The 22,785-nt window shown below is 52.1% G+C and overlaps 7 protein-coding genes across 7 annotated transcripts; 3 read left to right on the top strand and 4 right to left on the bottom strand.

Annotated features, from left to right (window-relative positions):
* Nucleotides 1-2,861: 2,861 nt before the first annotated feature.
* GLRG_02132 (uncharacterized protein) lies at nucleotides 2,862-5,521 on the top strand (the record flags this gene model as incomplete). The annotated part of the gene is made up of 3 exons (XM_008092790.1): nucleotides 2,862-2,948; nucleotides 3,027-3,617; nucleotides 3,668-5,521. 3 exons carry the CDS (start codon nucleotides 2,862-2,864, stop codon nucleotides 5,519-5,521), a joined length of 2,532 nt encoding a protein of 843 aa, XP_008090981.1.
* Nucleotides 5,522-6,283: 762 nt separating this feature from the next.
* GLRG_02131 (uncharacterized protein) lies at nucleotides 6,284-7,164 on the bottom strand (the record flags this gene model as incomplete). Its single annotated transcript, XM_008092789.1, has 3 exons — nucleotides 6,284-6,383; nucleotides 6,455-6,536; nucleotides 6,621-7,164. 3 exons carry the CDS (start codon nucleotides 7,162-7,164, stop codon nucleotides 6,284-6,286), a joined length of 726 nt encoding a protein of 241 aa, XP_008090980.1.
* A 2,137-nt stretch (nucleotides 7,165-9,301) lies between these two features.
* On the bottom strand, nucleotides 9,302-10,363 carry GLRG_02130 (uncharacterized protein; the record flags this gene model as incomplete). The annotated part of the gene is made up of 1 exon (XM_008092788.1): nucleotides 9,302-10,363. One exon carries the CDS (start codon nucleotides 10,361-10,363, stop codon nucleotides 9,302-9,304), a length of 1,062 nt encoding a protein of 353 aa, XP_008090979.1.
* A 4,679-nt stretch (nucleotides 10,364-15,042) lies between these two features.
* GLRG_02129 (formyltetrahydrofolate deformylase) lies at nucleotides 15,043-15,906 on the top strand (the record flags this gene model as incomplete). The annotated part of the gene is made up of 1 exon (XM_008092787.1): nucleotides 15,043-15,906. The coding sequence occupies one exon, from the start codon at nucleotides 15,043-15,045 to the stop codon at nucleotides 15,904-15,906; it is 864 nt and encodes a 287-aa protein (XP_008090978.1).
* Nucleotides 15,907-16,351: 445 nt separating this feature from the next.
* On the bottom strand, nucleotides 16,352-17,230 carry GLRG_02128 (cutinase; the record flags this gene model as incomplete). Its single annotated transcript, XM_008092786.1, has 3 exons — nucleotides 16,352-16,536; nucleotides 16,607-16,735; nucleotides 16,780-17,230. The coding sequence occupies 3 exons, from the start codon at nucleotides 17,228-17,230 to the stop codon at nucleotides 16,352-16,354; spliced, it is 765 nt and encodes a 254-aa protein (XP_008090977.1).
* A 2,024-nt stretch (nucleotides 17,231-19,254) lies between these two features.
* On the bottom strand, nucleotides 19,255-20,380 carry GLRG_02127 (uncharacterized protein; the record flags this gene model as incomplete). The annotated part of the gene is made up of 5 exons (XM_008092785.1): nucleotides 19,255-19,669; nucleotides 19,746-19,820; nucleotides 19,883-20,116; nucleotides 20,169-20,301; nucleotides 20,344-20,380. The coding sequence occupies 5 exons, from the start codon at nucleotides 20,378-20,380 to the stop codon at nucleotides 19,255-19,257; spliced, it is 894 nt and encodes a 297-aa protein (XP_008090976.1).
* Nucleotides 20,381-21,986: 1,606 nt separating this feature from the next.
* On the top strand, nucleotides 21,987-22,403 carry GLRG_02126 (bifunctional deaminase-reductase domain-containing protein; the record flags this gene model as incomplete). The annotated part of the gene is made up of 1 exon (XM_008092784.1): nucleotides 21,987-22,403. One exon carries the CDS (start codon nucleotides 21,987-21,989, stop codon nucleotides 22,401-22,403), a length of 417 nt encoding a protein of 138 aa, XP_008090975.1.
* Between the last annotated feature and the right edge of the window lie 382 nt (nucleotides 22,404-22,785).

Genomic DNA, 22,785 nt, shown 5'->3' with positions numbered 1-22,785 from the left:
GTGCTTTGTCTCCCAATTCACCATTTACGCTAGCTTGGCTACTTCTAGCTCCGGATACGATACGCACGATCCATTGTGCATATTGCCTTTCCAGGCAAAGCTTCAATTACGGAATAGATGTTATTGGTCAGCACAGTTTCACGTTTTCAGACACGCACAAGGTTCATATCTGACTCCTGTCCACACCAAATCGCCTTCTCGCTAAGTATCGCCTTGACGAAGCTATCGTGGGCGTCATCCCTTGACTGCCAGGATATGTCTCGATTACCTTTCTTTAGTCCATGAGACTTGAGTTTCACAGTCTGTTTCCCACGTTCCTTTTCTCAACTTTGCTTCTTGTATCCTGGCCTGGGGTGGTGAGGCTGACTTGACTCACCTTATAATAGCCCATCTGCTATGCTATTTCGCGACCCGGCTGGATTTTGGCTTTCGGGCTCGACGGTTTTATAGCGGCTCGGCTCTGCACCAGTCGTTGGCGCTCCAGATCGCTTGGGTCCCGCATGGCGCCTCAAGACAGCGGGAGACTGGGTCGCGCGCGCCTCCAGCTCCAAAACGAGCGAGGCCCGAATCTGACGCCAGGTTATCTCTTTAAGGTCTAGTGTTTGACGGCTGGTCGAGAGTTTTCGGATATATCCGGAGGTCCTTTATACCTCGCCGATAGGAGCCAGACTTCCGCTGGCCGATGCTACCAGTTTCCATGCAGAGTATCTGCATCTTTTCCTGGAGTCACCGTTCCACGCAACATGCGAGACTGTCAAGCTGCGTGTTGTGTATACGCGCTGCCAGAGCGACAACGCAGACGTTTCTCGTGGGCTACAAATACGTAACCGCTGTCAAATATGGATAGGGAGAAGGGAAACTTTGCCATTCAAAGTCCCTGGCGATCCCTGCACCAGATGGTAATATCTATCTGATCCGAGGTGCACGGGCACTCAACCCCACTGCTCTCCGCTCCCGAGAAAGTGGGTTCGTCTCGGCCGACGGCATGAGCTCGGCAATCATAACCTATGGGTCCCTTTCCTTCTATGTACGGATACCGGGTCACAAATCAAGACACTTTGGCAGCGTTGCTGTGATTCACAAGTCTTGATTCTTGACGAGGTGGCACAGTCGTGTCTTAGTCATGAACAGGGAACACTGCGACCGCATGTACGGCTCTGGGAAAAGACCGGGGTAGGCTGTCTACTTCCCGACGAAATCTACTTGTTTCGAGGCGAGCATCCGCATTCTGGAAGATTACGCCATTGTGAATAGTCGTGGCGTTGCGCGAATGACGATATCCTGTGCCCTGAACCATCGCCCACAGGGCCTCTTGAATCAAAAGGTACGGATACAGAGTCGAGATTGCCACCGATTCGATGAAGACGGGCAAACACCATCACACCACTCTCCGGATGCGATCGAGACCGTTACGATGAGATGAACTTGGTCCATTGGCCGCTGCTAAATGACCTTTGATGAATCATGGGCGCAGGCCGTGTTCAATCGACCCAAGACAGAGGGCAAAAGGAACCAAAGCTCCCGGCTATTTAGCTGCAAATGACTTGAGACATTGATCTTTTCGGCCGATAGGAGCCTGTCATGGCCAATCAGCAAGCTCCATAGTGAATGGACTCACGCACTGAAGGATGCATCAAGGATGGCGACTCCCCAGAAGAAACAAGCCCCCGGACTGTGGGCTACTGGATTGTGCGCGAATCGAGCCAGCAGCGGCACTTTGCATCACCGCCCCTCAGCAGCACCATCCAAGGACTCGGACCGAGAGATGAACGACGGCAGAGAAATGTCACCATGATGGTGGACACAGGGTATCATGGCCGACCACTTCAACGTTGTCGTGGGCCCCGCCACAATAACGTCGGTGTAAACTTGAAATAGGCTTCGCACCACCAAACATCATGTGTCGCCGGTGAAGAGGCAAAATCACCGTTGATACTGTTTTCCTGTGTCAGCTGACCCACGGACGTTGCACCTGCAGGGACAGAGTTGCGGAGCTGAAGCTGCAGCAAGGCGTCTTCAGGATCAGAGCTGATATTATGAGGAGGATACCGCGCAGAACCGGAAAACTCGTCCAACGCATCCCACCTGCAGCAGATGGCCATGCGCATGCGCATTCGCTCCTCTAGAGATGGAGCGGGGACGAAGACAGAGGGGAGCTCGTTCACTGACCCAGTGGCGGCCCGAACTAAAACATGGCTTGAGGCTGTCCCACTATGTCTCTCGCCGCGTCTCTCCACATACAGCACGGGCCGCGGGAGTCGAAAGTCTAGGCAGGATGAGAGGTGGGTTGAAAAGTGGAAAGTCGGGTTTGGATGCTTTGATCCTAGACCAGTCGACATAAAGCCACCAAACCGCCCACCCTACGACGTTTTGTGATGCTTTCGGCCATCGTCTGTCCACCCGATCGTAGCCCCATTGCACGTCTAGATCTGCTGCTTTCGACGCGTTCGATTAGGGGGCTGCAGACAGGCGACAACCCGCGAGCTCATTGTTACAACTTGCGGGCGCACTGGTTGACCGCATCAGTCGTCGACCCAGTCCCCCTCAGTGATTGACAGATCTGTCAAGGACCCCGACGGATCATCGGGGGTCTATTGGGAGCCTGAGTCACTCTCCTCTTCTGCCATCGGCGCTTCGATTGCCACCGAAGCTCCCACCGCATCCGGCTCAGGATGAGGTCCTCTCGGCACGGGCGCTATCCAGCGACCATGCATATCAACGTTCCTGCCCCCCCTGAAAAGCTGTCTTATACTGCCGCTTCCACCTGGACAAGTCGTCGGCATTCTCGTGTGTCTCTGCCACCAACGCTTACGATATCGGACTGTGTTGACAACTGGGTACCAAACAAGCTGGGAGTCACTATGGAGACACAAGTGCCTCAGAACTCGAAAGTCAAGAGGTGGGATGGTGCGGCAAAATCATGTACCGACTGGGACAACTTGAGAAGGGTGAGCTCGATATTGGGGCAGATTGGTCGCAGGATCGTTCCAACGCATCTGATCAACCCACTAACACTGTCACCATAGGATCCTGAGTTATGGTTTCGAGGTGGGAACTGCTTTGTTCATCTCTACGGCAAAGGCCAGTCTCGCCGAGGCCCTGCGTTTAAAGTACCATTCAGCACTCTGCTCACTGCAAAATGCCACCATTTCGTCAAGAGATTCATGTCTTACGACTCGCCCGAGTCACAGGGCCCGTTCAACGACGTGTTCGAAGACTTGGACCGGTGGAACTCTCTCTACCCCAACGAGAGAGTCGAGCTCTATATCCCAGCTCCGCCAACGGCGAACAAAGAGCAGGCGTTTTCCTACCACCTCGCGACGCGAAACTTCTTGGCATGGGTTTTCCGCCGTTCAGTGGTGGGCGAGCACCTCGGCATCGCTCTCATTGGCCTGCTGAACAGCATGGCAGAATTCAGAGGCGACGACGAAGACAACGTGTCGGAGCTCATATCCTACATGGATGAAGAAGGGTATCTGGATATCAAAGGCCAACCGCACCATGCGGTGGCGCTCTTGCATCTGGCCGAGTTCTTTCAAATGACAGACATGTATATTGACGCCTTCAGCCACTGTGTTGGAATGAGCGAGCACCTTTCGTATAACCCTGAATTCGAGGTATGCGTAATCAACACCAACAGTTTCGAAGTGAGACTGACACATTCCAGCACATCGGCTCGGTCACCAAAACGCTCATTCGCAGGGCACGGAATGATATGGACACACGGCTAAGCAAGGCGGGCAGCATGTTGAAAACCTTCTTGGAGGATGAGCTGTCTGAATCATATCTCGGTCTCTCGGCTGGTAACCGTGCTCACCTCGACCGATTCCGAAGCTTTGTCCGATCATTTTATGCGACCAAGCTTGGTTACTGGCCGCCTCTCTTGCCTGAGTCGGAAAACAGTTCGATATTCAACCCCAAGGTCATTAGGACCATGCGAAAAGACTTCCAGGCCGTATACGAACTGCTGGTGGACCAGAGCTTCACCTCTGCGGAGAGTAGCCCTATCCTTGCTCAGGGCGGCATCTGCACATTTCAAAGTGTAAACGATTTCGACCGGCGATCCAAGTATACATCTTTGAAACATCCACTGCCGCTACTTCCGGAGACAGGCGGAGACAAGTCCGGCCGGCGGGTGTCTATCCAATGGTTGGCAAGCCCTGCGCGAGGCGACAAGCTCAAACCCGATGAGCGTCTCATCGCTCACAGCGCGCTGACCAAGGCTATGAATATGCGGGATCAGGAAACGCTTCGCAACGACTTTGTTCGCGCCTATCGCAAGTTTGAGGAAGATTCAGTCTCGCCGCTCAACCGTGTCGACAAGATTGAGAAGATCAGCCTAGTGGATGCTCGCAAGGTACGCTGGATCCTGATTTACTGTTGTTACCAGACTCTTCTGAGCTGCACAGAGGCACCCCCAGAGGCTAGCGACGTCGATAAGGCGGACTACCACCTCGCCGTTTCGACCCAGAAGCTGCCGCCTTGGAAGGAGGGCCGCAACTTGCACTCCCTCTTCCACAGCCACACTGATCCCGCATCGGACACCAAGCAGTCGGTTACAGACTGGGCATCGAAGTGCAGTGCCTTGCCAACGCCAACCCTGGTATCCCCTTCTATTGAGATCCGACCCGACATTGACTACACTGCTCAAGCACGTCACAAGGAGAGACTGTCCCATCGCCAGTCGATAGCTGTCGCCCCATCACCGGCGGCCCCACCCCGGTCCCGGAGCCGGAGTGTACCCCGCAGCAATACTTTCCGACGATCCCTCAGCATCTTCCGCAAATTGGAAGAACAAACTGCCCCGACCGCGATGGCGAGGAAGGGATCCTATTGCGAGATTGTGGTCAAAGGCTACGGAAACGGCACCAACGCTGTGGTCAAGAAGGCTGCTGAAGTGCCCCTCGCAGAGGTCTCGCCGAAGAACAAGACGGCGATGCGTTCCCTCTCGACCTCGTCTGAATCCAGCTTCGTGTCTGAGGCGCAGTCTCTGGGCGCCTTCAGCTTCGCGACCGCCGAGTCCACGGTCCCGCCGACGTCGCCCGAGGCGTCGTCTAAGAACTGGCCGAACCAGGGCACGCCCATGTTGAGCCCTGTGCCCCTGCGTGGCCGCCGGCGCGTCAAGACCGTGCTATCCTTTGCCGAACCAGCGCGCCTGAGCCCGGCACCAGAATCGATCTCCACTCGCGTCAGCCCGGCACCAGAACCAGTATCATCTTATGTTAGCCCGGTACTTGCACCGGCATCATCTCATGTCAGCCCGGCAGAAGAAAGCTTCGCAAGACGGCACACCGTCATCGGTGGCGGCGACTATGCCCAGGACTACGTCGACCTGGTCAAGGAGCAAGAGAGTGATTTTAACCGCCATGAGATGGAGCCCCCCTCGCTGCAGATCCGCAAGCCGTCGCTTTCTTTGTACCCCGAATCCCCGATCTTGGGGCACTTAGACGACTACACGTGCGAATGGGACAAATACAAGCACCTGGGCGGGCTGACCAGCCTGTCGCCCCTGCACATCTAAGATTTTCCGGCGTCGTTTTGAGGTGTAGAGACTCCGACGTCGCCGTTTCTTTCGCGCCCCTCACTTATTACACATTAGCTTGGATACAATAAGATACCCTGCCGCTTCTGCCTCTCATTTTCACTTTGGACGGCATGGCATGGTCAGAGAACAAGAACGAAAAGGCGTATTTGGCGATGAGGAAAGATACTTCTTTGGGGAGGTGGGCATAGCAATATATAGTATCGTATATGATAACATTTCTCCGGAGTTGAGCTTTACACAAGCGGAAATCGTTTGCTGCAAAACATATGTTATATCTGCATCAGTCAATCTTTCCCAATGCTCTGGATAAGTCAGAAGCCATTAGAGGCCAGAACTGCTATGACATGCATGCATGCCGAAGGGGCCCGGATGCAGGGGTTCATCTAAGTCCGTACTGTTAGCGCTGACGCCGGACACCTTGTGTTTGGCGGCGGCCCCAGGCCTCTTGCTTGGCAGTACGCAGCAATCGGGAAGAGGGGGTTACACGACATAATCTTTTGGTATCAAGCCTCGGAACCACGTAGACGAAGCGCAAGCACCTTTTTGAACAGCAATTATCCACGTGTATTGCGACTCAAGGTCCTCTTCGACTTTTACCAAACATGCTCCTCATTTTATCTCTTCATCTTACCGCAGCGTGCCCCAAATCACGCTGCTATTCCTACTAAATGATGGGTTTGTTGCCTAAAGCATACCGACGGAGAGGCTCGATGCTCCCGTCACGTATCTGGTCGCGAATTACTCGGTCTTAGTCGTCTTCGAGGCGAGGGCCAGACCGTTGACGATTTCGCCGCCCAGGGACAAGACCATGTAGCCTGACCCGACAAGCCAGGCGCCGCTGCCCCAAGTCAGCACCAGAGAAACCCTGCACTTGGGCGTCAACACGTCAGACTGGGGACGAGCACTTACTTGGGGATGATCCACATCAAGATTAAATCGGCCATCGTGTTGTGGCCGATGTTGTCGAAGCCGGAGAAGTATTCGTTGGCCCCTACCGATTGGACTTCATGTCAGCGTTTCCCGAAAAGGGGGGAAAATGGTGAGGGAGGGATTGAATGTGTCACGGAGCCCTCACAGTATAACACCGTCTTGCTCAAGGTCATGACGGCGGCGCTGAAGCCGATGACGACGGCCAGGGCGCCAGCCCTCCCGCCGACAGTCTTCTTGGCGCCGGCGGGCCCGCCGACGGGCTGGCCGCGCGAGACGTACAGCCAGACGTAGGCAAGGTACATGAGGGTCTCGACGAGGTTGAGGGCGCCCTGGGCCGAGGTGAAGCCGTTACGGGACTCAAATGCCTTCCAGCCGTAGATGTGGTCGACCTCGCCGTAGAGGGCGTAGGGGGCCCAGAGGGGCCAGTGGAGGTGGCCGCCGGGCATGGTCCAAGGCCGCAGCAGGACGTAGCCCGTGTCCCAGGCGACGAGGGGCAGCGAGATGAGGAGCCAGGCGGCGGTGAAGGTGGTCGGGGCGTGGGACCAGCCGCGGGGGGCGGCGGACTTGTTGTCGCGGACGGCGGAGGCGACGGAGGCGACGGCGGGGGCGGGGGCAGGAGACGGGGAGTGGGACGGGGAGGCGTCGACGCCGTTGGGGAGGGCGCGGGAGGAGGATCGTGTCGCGACCATCTTGGCTTGGTATTCTCTGTTTCGGGAGAGCTTTCGCGGTGCAGAGGACAGCTTTCGAAGAGGAGGAGTGGTTGTCGACGCGTTTGTTTTTAAGTGTCGGAAGAGGTGAAGGGAAGCCCGGCTTCGTCGGTAATTACGCCAATTGAAAGAGGGGAGAGAATTACAAAATGCGACCCAAAGTCCGGATTACACTCGACGGCTTCCTCGGCATGCGTGATCCGTGTTAGTGCAACTCTAAAAATGCCAACACGTCCTGGGACTCGGGAGGCGCAGGGGACAGCCGACCCGCGCACCTTCCAAAGTTGTCTCCTCGAACGTTGCTGCCTCTTCCCCGCGCGCACACTCCCCTGTCTTTCCTTCCCGAAACGGCGCGCGTCATGTTAGAGGGATACCCCTGCCCGCCGCTATCTGATTAGTCATCAAGCATGGTGCCGCCCCACCCATTCCACGTAACAACGAAAATGGCGTATGAGCTTCTGGATCATCTCAGTCTTACAAGTTTCCGCGTTTGTCTCTTCGACAACTCTATATTAACCTTAATAGTGGTACAGACTGTGGGTGAAACACTTATGAATCTCCATGGTTCAACATGCACTGATGGGTTTTGAAAAATGTCTTTATAGACATGCGGCCGCGTATCTTTAGTCAGCCAATTCTTACACGCGCCTACTAAGCACTAGCCTTAGGACCCAGTGATCTATTTCCGCGCCACAGAACCATCACGTACCTATGTAAGAGAATCAAATGTAACTAATATCTCAATAGCTACCCAAGTCCCGGGTACTGCGTGATGGTGATTCGGAAAAAGCAGAGGAGTCAGGAGCAGATAGGACTATCAGAGTTCATATATCTCAAAGGTAAACTTCAACCGGCCAGCTCGTACCGATGCCCTTGTCGTGGCCCTTATCCCTCTTTAATCAGTTCATGCTTCTGGGCAACCTGTACACACGACTGGCGGTACCGGCATCTGGCCGCCGTGAGCCTAGTTTTGTAAGTGAAGAGGTGCCCACGTTCCGAGATAACCAGCTCCTTGATCTGCTGCCCGATGAAGTTCCTTGACAATAGAATACGTCGATACACGGCCACGGGGATTTTGGCTGATATCAAGTAGCGAAACCATTCCCGCCTCGCGAGCGTGGTCTGAAGTGTGATTGTTCTCGAACGACTGCTGTAAAAACATAGAAAGGACTAAGGATTGATTGATAAATTTATTTAATCCTATACTGCCGTGAAGCCGATCTTATGCCCGAATAGCGGGGTTCGACAAACAGCCGGCGCGTTAAGACGTTAATCTGAACCGCCCTACTTTGCTAATGCACAACATGGACTAGCTGTCCCTAAGTTTCGAGCTTTGCTCTTCTAACTCTACCTGCACTTGGTTGGCCCCTTGTGTAGACTGCAGTTTCTACCCAGTTGACCTTTATCAAAGGCTCCGTTGAAGTCTTTTACCTCTTGTAGTGGTTCTGCATACCTACGACTATGGAAAGGAAGGGAAGTTGAAAATTACAGAAAAGATCTATTACCGTTCGTGAACAGGTCAGCTATTAGCTAAACCTTGCTTTCTGGGCATAGCTGCCAACAAAGGCGACTAAAACTGAGGAGGTTAAAATCAATGTTGATTAATTAGATGGGCTGATGCTGCCTATGAAGCGCGAGCAGCTCTTGAGTCGATTGCTTCAGAAGGTCATTCAATCCAAGCTAAGTCATCGGCTCGGACGCCGCGTTCGACAAGGTCTCTGCTCCACAGGACGAGTTACTCCACTACGAGCCATGGTTAATCAAGAACAAAGATTCCGAGCATGAGGTGAGTATTTCTCTCTCAATTACAATTCTATGCCATCTATGTACTGTGTGTGCAAGCCAGACGCTGTGTCATGCAAGCCCGCCATGATGAAGTGCTGTGTTGGTACCAGATTTCTAAACGCTGTCCTGTAAATCCCAGCCGTCGCCTTTCTATAACCGAAAAAGATGCGCAATGTGCGCTGTTCAAGAGACAATCAAAAGGAGTGGGCAATACAAAAGTCCGATAGACCGGGGTATCCAGTATAGAACGCTACACCTTGTCCAAGATGAAAGAGATAGAACACCGAACAAGAGTAATGATCTGGTGAGACATGAGCCCGCGTTCCCCGCGGCGTCAACAGTGTCGCGGCCCTGTACGTTCGAATTGATTATGCTGCCGCCTTCTCTGAGGGACCGAAACATCGTCGCCGACCGGTTCTGGCGCATGGCCGCCAGATTGGTGCCTTGCAACTTGGCTGAAGCCGATCATTCCCGGGGACGTGATGTGTGGTGTGTAGTTGCCGTCTCCATATTGGCTCATGAGCTGATCTACGATGGCTGCAGTTTGCAACTGCTGGGGGCTGCGAGTTCCGTAAAAGTTGGACAATGAGCTGTTTTGGAAGACTCCGGGGTCATATATCTGAGGACCGTAGACGTAGCCCGCATGCAGAGGTGAATTCGTTGGCCCAAACCCGAAGCCGCTGGTTGAAGGATTGGGGTTGGATTCCTGGTATCGGTTTACCGGAGGAAGAGTGTTGGTATACTGGTTGTTGTGGACGGGAAATTGGCCTGCTGTGAAGGCCGACATGAGATGGGGCGCCTCTTCAGGCCGCATCAGTCCGTCTACCGTGTTCTCGGGGTCATCCGGCATTCCTTGTGGTATACTAAGGTTACCCGTCGAGTCAATTGTGTGGGAAGAACTAGCATCAAGACTAGCGTCATCATCGGGCAAGGTATAAGAACCGGCCTGAGGCGTCGCGGGGAGAAAGGCGCTAGGACTCATGACTGGTGAGAACCCCCGACCAGTATTGTTCGGGAGCTCTTCAGGAATATTCTGGACCCAATGTTCGAGAGACGGATTTAATGACGATGGCTGCCCATCGGCGTATGGAATTGGACCACGGCCGGCAAGCGAGCTTGAGAAAGTTGACAAGTACGAACTCGAAGTGCGCATAAGAAGGTTATGGTACCGCTCGAACTGGTCGTCGTCCATGAAGGGTCGGAGAAGCGCCCTGTACAGCGGCCTCCACAAGCGATGCACTTCTCCAGCCATGAACCCGCCCAGGTCATCGGCATCGGCATATGGGCTTGACGGGGGATCGGTGTCGGGGAACAGAACGGACCACATGGCGAACCACTTCCCGTCCTCGCTGGTGGCGGTGATTTGGTCCAGCTGTGTCTGTTGGTCCTGTGTCATTCCCTCTGGCGGAGCATGCGCTCCCTGGATACAGCCGCCTGCTATGACATGTTCGTCGCAGTCCCTCCGCGTCTCGAAGTCCTGGTAGCAAATGGGACAATGAATGGGCTGCAAATGGTTCCGCGCCAAATGCTGCTTCACGCGTCTTGAGCTTTCCTGGTGCTGGCAGAGACACTTCAGATGGTGAAAAGGATCCCTCTTGAGATAGGGGCAGGCGTACCGAGGCCCCTTTGATTTGGCTTTCCGGGGTTTCGCCTTGGATTCCTGTGTCTCACGATCCAAGGACGAGTCGCTTTCGTTTCCGCTTGGAGGCTTCCTTGGGCGCGGCGCACTCGATACCTTTTTTGATTTCTTTGTGCGCCTGGAGGGAGTCTTCTCAACCCTGCCTGCCTTGGTGCGACTTGAAGTGGTTGTTTGCTCGGTGCCGTTTCGCTCGTTGACGCCGCTGTCGCGCGCTGCGAGGACACCCTGAAGGCGACTGTAGCTCAGCTGCAACAGCGCAGGAACAGTTCCCAGCCATCTGCTGAAAACTTGGTGGCGGCGGACCACTGGTTGCGAAGCGAAGGATCTTGACTCGGCCACCTGCTGACGTGGATTTTGCCCAATGACGATGTGTGGTGAAATCCAGGATGTGTATAAGAATGCCAATATATCTCCCTGGGCCCTCGAAATGAAGAGGGTGATGGGCGATAGATTTCCATTGACAGTGTCATTGATGATGAGAAGAAAAGGCCCCTCAATGCAGAGCAGGCGGTCAATCGTCGTCAATTGACCATGGTCCAGGGCGCTGGCCAGCTGCAGGGATAGGGATGACTTCGATGGACCGCAATCACTGTCTTCGTATTCTTTTCTATCAATACCCGAGTCCAACGGATGAAAGACAGTTGGAAGGTTTGCAGATAACTGGGAGAAATGGTCCTTTCTGGAGTCGTGCCGGGCTGTTGCAGAGAGGGCCCGTAAGTGTTGCCAACCCAGCCGACTCATAGTCGTTGTCGGCACAACTCAACCGGTAGCGAAGCACGCGACTGAATATCGTTGGTTGTGAAATTACAGAAGATCCGGTAACGCTATGGAGGCAAGAATGCTTTACGTCTTCCTAAAGAACGGCATTGCCAACGAGGAAGTCAGAAGAAAGCATGCAGACGTGACTTGGGTTCATGATTCCATTGACCAGGGCGGCGACGGGGCGCACTCAGGCCATTTCCCTCGACCGCCTTGAACGGACGCCTTGCACTTCCTCACCATCGTAGCCTACTTTTTCCATTTCCTGGGGTCGCGAACCACTTGGGAGCTCTACTCTTTAGCTAAAAACCACCAAGGCAGAGTGGAAGGCAGAGTATCAGGCACAGCCACCCTAGATTCATTTACCCTGGCGACGGTTGAGCAGACCTTCACATTTCCTCTCCTCTCAATGATCTCATGGGCCGCGGCCGAAATGTGCTGGTTTGGCCGCGCAGGGCCCCCGGTTCGTCATATAACTTTTCCTCAGTTGGCATCGCCACGGATTCAAGAGGAGCATTCAACTCTTTAACATCCTGCCGAAAGCCACGTAAGCTGGGTGGGCGGGAGGTTTGCCCCGTTACTAATTGTCTTAGGACAGTCAGCCTCGTTGCATTCAAATGACACTATTTCCTGCAGCTCTGCGCTGTCGTGCGCACATCGCCGCCCAAATGCGCGCTGAGTAACGCACAAATGTGCACCAAACCATAATTGCGCGCGCCCAACTTTTTCAGCCTTCAAAGAAGAGAAGAAAATGAAAAGGGAACGGGAATATCCTCTCAGGTTTATCTGCTTATTAGAGTTATGTCCACTTAATGATGATGGACACTATCACTAAGTCAACACTATAACCGTCACAGAACACTATGCGGCATTTCCGGTCTTCGCAACGAGAAATATGAAATCCTACACTTAGTGCACGCTCTGTCATGCTATTTCCACAGGGAAGAACGGTACCGTATCCACTGGTTATATCTGGATAAAGCTAATCATCGGGCTAACGGCAAGGAGTATCGCGGCCGCTGTGACAGGTATAGTATGCTGGCAGAAACAGGGATCTAGAAGTAGCAATATAGGATAGTAGTGTACATAAGCAAGAAGTTATAGTGTGAGTACCAGATAAATGTTGTTGCTAATAGGCAACAGGTAAGTGGGTAGATAGTTAGGAGGATGGATAGGTAGGGTTAGTAGATTGACCGCTTTCTATATCAGGCCTGGCGGAATGGGCCTGTACTAACTACTATCGGACATCAGCTAGCTAGCTTTGCCTAGACCCTTTATTAGCTTTATCCGGATCTCGAGAGTGTAGGCGGTACATGTATCATCAAGATGGCGGGCGGCTTCCCTTGGATATCCTGCAAGCGCTTTTGATTTGGATTTAGCTTGGTGTCTTTAGGTACATTAGTAACATGACGTTTCTGCCGAGGATGTATATTACGAGGGCTATAGTGGGCTGTTACAGGACTGTACGGATTTCGAGAGCCCCTGATCATGGCCCAAGAGACAGTCTCAATCCTTTGCCACTCGACAATTTGGTCCATGCTTTGTGTCATCTCGCTGTCCCCAATCACACACTTTTCAACCTCGATTATGCACTTAACCACCTTCGCAGCAAAGATGATATCCGATATTTCCTCCCGCATGGGTTACCGTCGCAATATACTCAAAGCCTTGCGCCGGACTAGAGGATGCTGGCACTTAGCCCCGATTGTGCAGAGCACTGGGAGAATCCTGACCCCCCGTATAAAAAGCCAGCATTAGCGACGTCAAAGACCGCAAATCGGCTGCCGCTACGTCACCCGCCAAGGTCGCGCATTGCTGAAACTGGGACTGGGAATTATCATAGTCCATTCCCCTTCCGCGTCCAGAAACGCTGAGGAGAATCCATGCGATGGGATATTGTAGACGTAGCAGCGGTATGAACGGGTAGGTTGTGGAATCCGTCTCACAGAAACTGTCTTGTTGCAGCATGTTCTCGAAGGGACTTGGCCACGATCCTTCCCTGATGCAGGCTGCGGCAATACCTTACCCATATCTCTTTTAGGTGGTGTCTATGAGGCTGCATCATCTTATTATCTACACTGTTGTAATGGCTATATTACCTTATTCTGACTCTAGTTTCTTGAACATTGGTTCATACTCAAAACCAATGCGGGTCATTCCAATACGGCACCGAGCGCACAAGAACAAGAGTAAAGACAGTAACGTGGTTTCTGCTATCCGCCGGCTAGCTGATCTTACTACCAGGGCGAGGACTAAGAGATAACGGAATCAAGATGGAATAATAACCGTTCAAGCGACTTCGCTGATTGAAAAGCGGTAGGGCAGCCCGGCGATAACTATTTCAGCAGTTGATACACTTGCGATTTGCCAAGGCATCAAGGAGTTGTAGATCAACGGCAACAACATTCGTCTTGAGGATTGTTTCGTGGAGACAAAAGTCCCCGAGATCTGGAATAGTGTCCTACAGTTACCTTTAAACATTCAGAAGACGGTTTCTCCTATCCCATGGAGGAATTGACGTATGGGAGAGATTTCAAGAAGAAGCGACTAGTCTCCAATATGTACGAAGTCCAGGCCACTCAGTACTTACAGCCGGGAAAACTGACAAGGACAAAACTGACACAAGTGTCCAAATGATATGCGCGGTATGCTAATAAAATTTAAGGGAAGAGGAATGATATTCTGTTCAGAAAACGCACTTCCATTGTTTTGAACGAGATGATAACAGCGCTGTCTCGAAAGATTAAAGAACCCCTCCCTCAAACACTGCTACGCTTGTATTCACGTTTGTCGAGTCACCATCGGCCAAGTTCCATTATCGTGAAAGATGTTAGTGTCTTTTACCAAACTGCTCCTTCTGATACTAACTTTCTGGAGATTTTGTACTGGTTAATGATGGTGCAAGTTGTGACATGGCTCTACTAGGAAGATCAATCGTTGGGCTCAATCACAGAGTGGGTGAGTCGTATAAATCGGTCTTCAGGCATTTTTGCAAAGAATAGGCAACACAAGGCCACCCTAGACTCGGCCCTATGAAACAGTCAGCGATGCCCGCTTGCGCCATTGATGTTCCTACAACGGCTTCCAATCTAAGTGAATCGCAAATGCCACGACCATACGATGCGGGTCGACTTTCAGTGTTCATGATAATGCTCACAAGCCTTGGTCAGGCCATGTTTCGTACAATAGATTGTCGCCATTGGAATTCAAAGAAACATGCCACACTTGTCTGTTCTTCGAAAGGGATGAGGGGAAAAATCAATCTCGTGGACATGGAAGATGTGCAAGGAATTCGCATCCATGGAGCTGAGGTTCGAGTGAGGGCTAGCATGCAAGCGCGATCAAGCCTAGACAGACTTCGTCTCACACCTCACCTTATTTAGCCAAGGTCACACAAGATTAAGTCAAGCCTACGCGAAACTCTTATGCCTTCGCGATGGTGTTGCAAAAGTTATTTGACGGAACCAATTGATCCAGTTGCGGGTCTCCGAAACATCCCCGAACCAAGAGTGGCGCGACGGAGCTGGTTCCCCACGGCTGTTTTTAGTGGTTGACTCATCTCTTCCAAGAGGTAATGAGAAAACTAACCTAGTGTGAAGATTTTGAGTGTGGAAGAGTCAACATCAAGTAACCTTCAACACACTCGATTGAGCCCTCTCGCCGATAAGACATTCAACATGGCGCCCGCCACGCATGACCATATCCTGACGCTCTCGTGCCCGGACAAGTCCGGCATCGTGCACGCCGTGACGGGGGTGTTTGCGGCGCAGAAGCTCAACATCCTGGACCTCCAGCAGTTCTCAGACCCCGTCTCGGAAAAGTTTTTCATGCGCGTGCACTTTGGGCCAACTGAGACCGAGTCAACGGAGCACCTCAAGGCCCCGTTTGACGCCCTCGCCGCCGACCTCCAGCTGGACTGGTACCGTATCCGCCCCGTCGCCCGCAAGTTGCGCACCCTGATTATGGTCTCCAAGATCGGCCACTGCCTCAACGACCTTCTCTTCCGCGCAAAGTCCGGCCAGCTGCCCATTGATATTCCCCTCATCGTCTCCAACCACAACGAGTTTCAGGGCCTCGCCGGCAACTACGGCATCGACTTCCATCACCTGCCCGTCACCAAGGACACCAAGACCCAGCAGGAGGAGGAGATCCTGCGCCTGGTCAAGGAGAACGACATTGAGCTCATCGTTCTGGCCCGTTACATGCAGGTCCTCTCACCTAAGCTGTGCGAGGCCATGTCCGGCAAGATCATTAACATCCACCACTCCTTCTTGCCTTCTTTCAAGGGTGCCAAGCCCTACCACCAGGCGTACGAGCGCGGTGTCAAGATCATCGGCGCAACGGCCCACTTTGTCACGGCCGACCTGGACGAGGGCCCCATCATCGAGCAACGCATCGCCAGAGTCGATCATGGCATGAGCCCCAAGGACCTCGTGGAAGAGGGATCCAACATCGAGAGCCAGGTTCTGGCTGCCGCTGTGAAATGGACCGCCGAGGGACGCGTGTTTCTCAACAAGACGAAGACGGTCGTGTTCAACTAGCGTAATGATCAGAGAGGGCTGCATCTGATTATAATAAAAAACTTGTCTATTTCTCACCTGCTCATTTGAATGATAGGCCCATCTAGACTGTCATCCCTATTGTTTTCCCCCCAACGTTCTGGCCCCGGTTGCTGGGCGATGGCCACTTTGCTGACTCGGGCTGCCCTTATTTTCCACTGGGTAGCCCCGCCTGGTTCATGATTCGAGCTTTCACGCTCATCGTTGCTTTTAGCTGAGGAGCCGATCCCTGCGGACATGGTCTCGAAGCCTCAAAATTGTCATTTCGTCCCGCGAGCAGGTTAGGCGAGGGTTTCGAGTCAGCGTAGATGAATTATTTCCATTACTCATGATATTCACATTATAACCCCATAGATATCAGGAGCCAGCACCATAAACCAAGGTACGCGTACATTCCTCCATATTACTGTAGCCCACTTAAGAATATTTACTGAACCAGACCAGCAACAAAAGCAGCGGCCAAGATAGCGTCTTGCTCGTAGTTCCTGTGCTGCGCGGTGATGATGATGCCACCCTCGCAGATGTTGTCGCCGGTGTGGCAGATGACCTTGACCTTGGAAGCGGGAACAAGGCCAACGGGCTGACCGTTGAATGGGTCGCCGAAGATGAGAACTACAGGGGGGTCAGATCAGTAAACAGTCTTGAGTCACATCAGTTCGAATGCTGAGAAGCATGGACATACCGGCAGAAATGCGGGCAATCTGAGCCGCAGTCAGCTTGTTCGCCGCGTTGTGGACGAGCTGACCACCCTGACTGTAGCCAGAGAGAACGATCTTGGTGTCCGGGCACTGGGCTATGGCCTGCAATTGAGCTGTTAGCGGAGAACATCAATGGCCACTCTGGAGATCGTGGTACTCGCCTGAGCGACCAAATTGGCCATGGTGGTGCTGCCAGCCGGGTCACCGCCAAGGAGGAAGCCGAGGATGTTAGCTGCGTAGTTGACGCCCTGAACAGCCAGGTTCTCGGTCCCAATCATCGAGGCAAGGGCGTTGAAGAAGGTGGGGCCTTCGGAGCCTGCCTCGCCGGTGTTGCCGGGCTGAGTGGTGCCACGGGCCCAGATCAGAGTGACGGGGCGGCAAGGTGTACCGTCGGTAAGCTGGTTGGAGGTGTCACTCTGGTACTGACGCTTGGAGATGGCGGTGTTCAGAGCTTCGGTCTCCGCGCCCTCGGAGGCAAAGGCGGTGGTGTAGTAGGCCTCGAGCTCCGCGAGGGGGAAAGTCGATGCCACGTCGCGAACAACGGGGCTGCTCTCGAGGGGAGCGGCGAGAGCCGTGGAGGCCGCAAGGAAGAAGAGGCTGGCCTTCATTGTGACGATGTGGGAGGGTCGGCTGCTTGACTGGGGGCTCTTGTAGAAGCAGAAGCAGGATGTGGCTTGTCGGGGATGGGAGTCTGAGGCTCTAACGATTCCTTTCGATAGTCAAACTTGGGGAGCGACGATGACTTATATACTGGAAGGTCGCGAGTGTTATTGACCGCTTCTAGACACCATAGTCCCAGTGAATCCGTCTCTCGTGTTTTCTCTCTCTAGGCAAAAGCTGGGCTATTGCCGTTTGTGTTGATGTCCCCGCTGATATAGGGGTATGGGGACTAGGACCAGGGTCCGGCGTCAATATGCTTTGTTTTCACACGGGTGTTGACATCCCAGTCCGAATCCTGGGCGGGAGGGGGGCCATATCGGGCTGTGCCTGCATTTCTGACTCCTGTCATCTCATTCACAAGCCACATGCGACACCTGTCCAAGCATTTTGACTTCAAAAAGGAAGCTGCTATTGCGTAGCAGGTTTATTGATGCAATCCTGCAGGTCGACTAGCCCGCTACAGCATCTCGGCCCGCTGCAACGTGCGGAGGTGCGGCTGGGATTCATTCGTCGACGAGTTGGTATATTGGGGCCGACGCAGCCTGCACAGGTGATAAGGCAGTAATTGAGACGCAGAAAGTGAAAATGATCATCACGATCTTGTAAGGGACCCGTGTCATCATCCCTGGGACCTCATAGGCCCGGCATTGGGGGGGGTAAATCTTGCAGCAAATAGCCACCTGCCTGTTATCGGACCTTATGGCCTTGTGGTTGATGGAAGATTACGTGGGCCTGCATCGTGGCAAAGCCGATGTAACCTTGCCTCTCGGGGATGTCCACCACTTTAGGGGATCCAACTCTGTGATAGGTAGTTGCTGATCGCGGGGTAGAGGAACACGTGGGTATTGCGCGCAGAAGTGACCTTCTATTTTGACATTGGATCTCCTATTCAAGGAGCAGAAGGTGGATGTTCTTGTTATTGAGGTCCACCGGGGCTTCAGGAAAGCTTGGCGATCTATCGAGGCTGGGATGTCTACGCAGTATGATGGATGCGGAGTTCAAAAGCTGAGAACCACTGATTTGATGCTTGACCAGGATCCGTCAGTTACCGCCATTGCGGAATGACTTCTTGATCATTCTTGGTACTGTTGCGCGCGAGCAGAAAAGAAACCTCTCCCCCACGAGTCATTGCTGCGTAGGGGCCCAAGCGCATTTCATTCATTTACAATGTTTCTCGATGAAAATATTGATTCCAGCGAGAAATACATGATTAGTGTCGAATTGTCTGGTTCTAGTCCCCTCTATATACTATCCATGAACCATGATGCATCTGGAGTTAAGCACTGTCTTATGTGGAGCTGGACATGAGTCAATCATAGTATCATTGTAACCTTTGGCCGAAAAGAACCCTATGTATAAGCTTTTTTTTAGCCTTTATGTCTGGTATTAGCAATTTAGGCATATGCTTAGTGGTATCATAACCCGATTCAAAGAGGCCTTTGTTGACCGGTGACATGCATATCGACTTCGACGTCGTCCTGCCTACGATCAACAAAAAGCAGTTCAAGAAGGCCTGAAGACAAATAGAAAAAAGTGAAGATCACTCGGTATTGATGAGAGATGTGACATCTATTTTGAACATTGCTGCGGAATCGACAATTGATAGGCTGGTGGAGGATATGGAGGAGGACACCGAGTTAGCACATGCATCAATTCAACAGGGGTCAGGCTTGCAGCAACCATCATATAAACAATTTTAACCCTGATTAATATAGTCGGGATTATCGTGACGGTCTGAGCTCCCCAGAAAGAAGTTAAAAAGAGACATTATGAAATAAAATCGAATCTTGAGTATAATTGTTCGAATATTCTTACTCGCCTTTCTGTGTGATGATATTGTGGGATCTTCACCTGATAAGACCTCCAGGCTTTTAATTTTACTTTACCATTAGAGACACCTGGTCATAATGCCGTTAGGGCTGACAATGGGCTCGGAATGAATTGCAACTGGTTGTTGAAAGTCTGATCAACGTCAATGTTGGAAGCAATGCCTGAAGTATTCGACAACCTGTGCTGGCATCTCGCGATAAGCCCCCAGCTCCCCTCCGAGTATCAGATCTTCAAGTGTCGCCTTCTTATAACCGTCGACCTCCCAAAGGTCAGAACCAATCATCTGAACTTGTTGGCCAGCGCCCCAGATTTTTCTACAGTACCAAGCCAGAGTGAACAGGCTGCCAGACTCGAGCCCTTTTTCAACCTCACCATTGACCTTCTCGAGACCATGAGATGAGGTTTGCGGCGCAATGCCATGTTTTGTTTCCATCATAGCTGCAATGTCCTTTCCTGTTGGTACTAGCTCGCAGAGGGCGATGGCCCGGTTCTTGAGCTGTGATATGGGCGTCGTAGAAAAGATGGATACGTACGCGGCGGCTACGTATTTCCTTGTGCTGGTAACAATGCCGCATAAGCCCTTGAACATAGATAGATCTCTACTATTTTTCTTTCATCATTGCAGCAACTCACCAAATGTTTAGCTTCTCATCAGCACTGTTACCAGAGTACGTAATCTTGTTGCCTGCCAGGTCCACAACCATACCCCTACCAATGCCGAATTCTATGATTAGTAGGAGTTTCAGCTTGGTAACAGGGTACCAACTCACATAGTGTTAAGCGCGAACTCGGCAAAGTTGCCAATCAACACAACAGTCGTTGGGATCCCAGCGGCCGGGGCAGCTGTCTCAAGCTCGTGCTTCTCTTTGTTGACACCGATCTTCAAGCCTTGCTCATCGTACCGTCCAGCAAGATCAGACGGAGAGAATAGCTTCACGTTCGTCTTGGGGATAGCTCTCACAAACCCATGTTGTCTTTGCACGCCTTCGTGTCCGACAAGCGATCTGTAAAGAAAAGATAAGTCTGAGTGACCATTAGTCTTGCAGCAACACTCACACTACAATGTCGATATCTTGTAGAGCTTCAATCAGGCAAGGTTCATCGTTGACATCTATCTCAACCTTGGTTATGTGGGTGGGGAGATTCGAGATGTCTGAGCTGGCACGGTGCAGAACCTTGGCAACCGCACCTGAAGCAATCAATGCCTCACAAATACTCGAACTGCCCTAACCGCGATGCCCGTAGACAGCGATACGATTCAAAGTCATGGTGTAGGAGAACTATGACTTGGGGCGTGCTTCGATGAAGACGACCAACGTATCGTGTGAAACGTTACTATAGTTGAAATTGAAACTGTCGATGAGCTCAATGTAATTGTCTTTTGACAGAAGAAACCATGCGCAATAAATGTGTCACCGTATGGCAGCATGTGAAAGTACTTATATGAGTTTGGTAGTAATGCCAAGCCTTATCCCTGATGAGACACACTTCGGGGTAAGATCAGCCCTTCTGCGCGGCACTGGGCTTTGCAATACCCGTATAGATATAGCATGTCCTACCCGAGACGCGATATCTACGGCACAACCATCACCAAACTTGAAACGAGCTAATCAAGCCACTCAGTAGGTGTGGTGGAGAAAATGCCAACAACCGGTGGCTGTCAATAACCCGTCCGTTTCGCCTCGCACCAAATCAGAGCCGCATGATCGTTGCTTTTGCTCGCTAGTTCAAGCCTTGTGACCGTTCCAAATCCGTCCCTTGGCAATAATTGGCAGACTATTCTGAATCATCTTGTTTTCTTTTATTTTTGAGTATTCTACGTCAAGGGAGGGCACCCAACGGTCACTGCGAAAGCTATGTCAACAAGATAGGACCACGGCGGCACAGGTTTGCTTGCAGGCCAGCATTTTTTCGAAGTCTCAGGTTAGGTGATGGTGGCGTCTGCTTATTGCAAATGCTTCTGATCTCTAACGAAGCTGGTCGAGTTTGGGCAGACATACCAGATAGCTCAATGTATACTCCGTATCTTGTCTCCAATTCTAGTCTCGGGCCACACTGCTCTTCTGAGTGCCGAACCCGTTGCTGAAGGCATTCCCCTTTCCCCTTTCAAAAAACTGCATTCAGCCTGCGATGGTGGCATCCCGAGAAATGCAACAGCTGAGCAGGCATGGTATCTGTGTTGCTTTAATGTATAGAAATCTTCACTAGCCATGAATCTGGGCCGATGATCGAGCTTGTGATGTCGCGTCTCCGGTCTAGTTTTTCAGGCAGTTCCAAGCACTAAACGAAACGGCTCATTACCCGTCAGTATGTACTGGCTGTCGCAATTGAGCTTGTCCTAAGTTCCTTCCATCGCACTTCTAGAAAGACTGCGAGTACTGTTTCCCCTCAACTCTGAGTACGGTACCTCCCAGCCAGGAACGGTGGGCGTGTCACTGCAAATAAGCATTAATGAGAGGCGACGGACTAGGTACGCACGAACAGTGGAAGAAATGATCACATGGGAGCAAAGTGCTCGGAAGTCCGACATCACGCCGCAAAGCATCTATTGCCCAGTGTGGTCAGGCCTCCATTCTGAGTTGGAAGCTCGCCCTAAGTAAATACTGAATTCAGATGATGGATTCATTCCTATAAAGTCCACTCTTTGCTACCAATCGGCTGAATGGTGGATGTCCGGTCCTGGAGCACGAGTCCCTTTACAACATGACAGAACGGCCAAGGCGTCTCCGATACAACGTGGCCATATCACTTAATGGCTTCATCGTTCCCTCAGACGGAAGAACAGGCTGGATGGTGCACGACAATAGAATTTCCTTCGATGCGCTTTACGCACAATGCGACACATTCGTCATGGGCCGGAAAACATATGAATGCATGCTCAGCATGGGCGAGCATAATCCACTTCAGAAATATTCCAAGGAAAGCCTGGTGGTCGCCAGCAAAACCCTCAAGAGAGAGCACCATCCAAGGGTAACAATTGTCTCCAAGGACTTCATCGGATACATCGCGAACCTCAAAAACACCGACGGCCGGGACATCTGGCTTATGGGCGGGCAGCTGGTGGGACCGTGCCTCGATGCGGGAATACTAGACTCGGTAGAGACAGCAATTATGCCGATGATACTAGGGGAGGGGGCAAGCCTGGTGGGGGAGTCCGCGCTTGCACCGCTTGGCGGAATAAAACTGGAGTTGGTAGACTGCAGGGAGTGGGAGACGAGCGGGATTATTATGTGCAAATACAATGTCAGCCGGCAAATGGCCGCATCGTTAGGAGAGGCCATGTTTTATTAAAGAAAGCGACATCATACGATGGCATATACGTAACGATGGTGTATGACGTGATAATTGCCCTCCAATTTAGGCATGACAAGGCATGAAGAGGTGGATGTTGACCAGTAATAATTAAATATCAGTTTGTCGGTGTCTACATAATTGGAGATGGGATCAATAACTATGCAATACCCCCTCCTCCTCGCTGTCTTTGGTGCCATATCTGCCCGTTCAAATCTTCATCTGCTTCCAGGGCCAAGCCACGATCATGTAAGCCTGCGAATCGCCAAGTTCTGCTGGTAGTTGCTAGGAGGTTCCAAGGACTTGATTACCTGCCTTTTGTTCTATCTCGCCCTTAAGTCCATAGCAACTGTTGGTCCTTAAGTCCGTCAATCTCCACCTA

This window comes from Colletotrichum graminicola (genome assembly GCF_000149035.1).
Source record: "Colletotrichum graminicola M1.001 genomic scaffold supercont1.6, whole genome shotgun sequence".
Classification (NCBI taxonomy): Eukaryota; Fungi; Ascomycota; class Sordariomycetes; order Glomerellales; family Glomerellaceae; genus Colletotrichum; species Colletotrichum graminicola.
The sequence above is the reverse complement of the archived record's forward strand: the minus strand, read 5'-3'. Positions and strand labels throughout refer to the sequence as shown.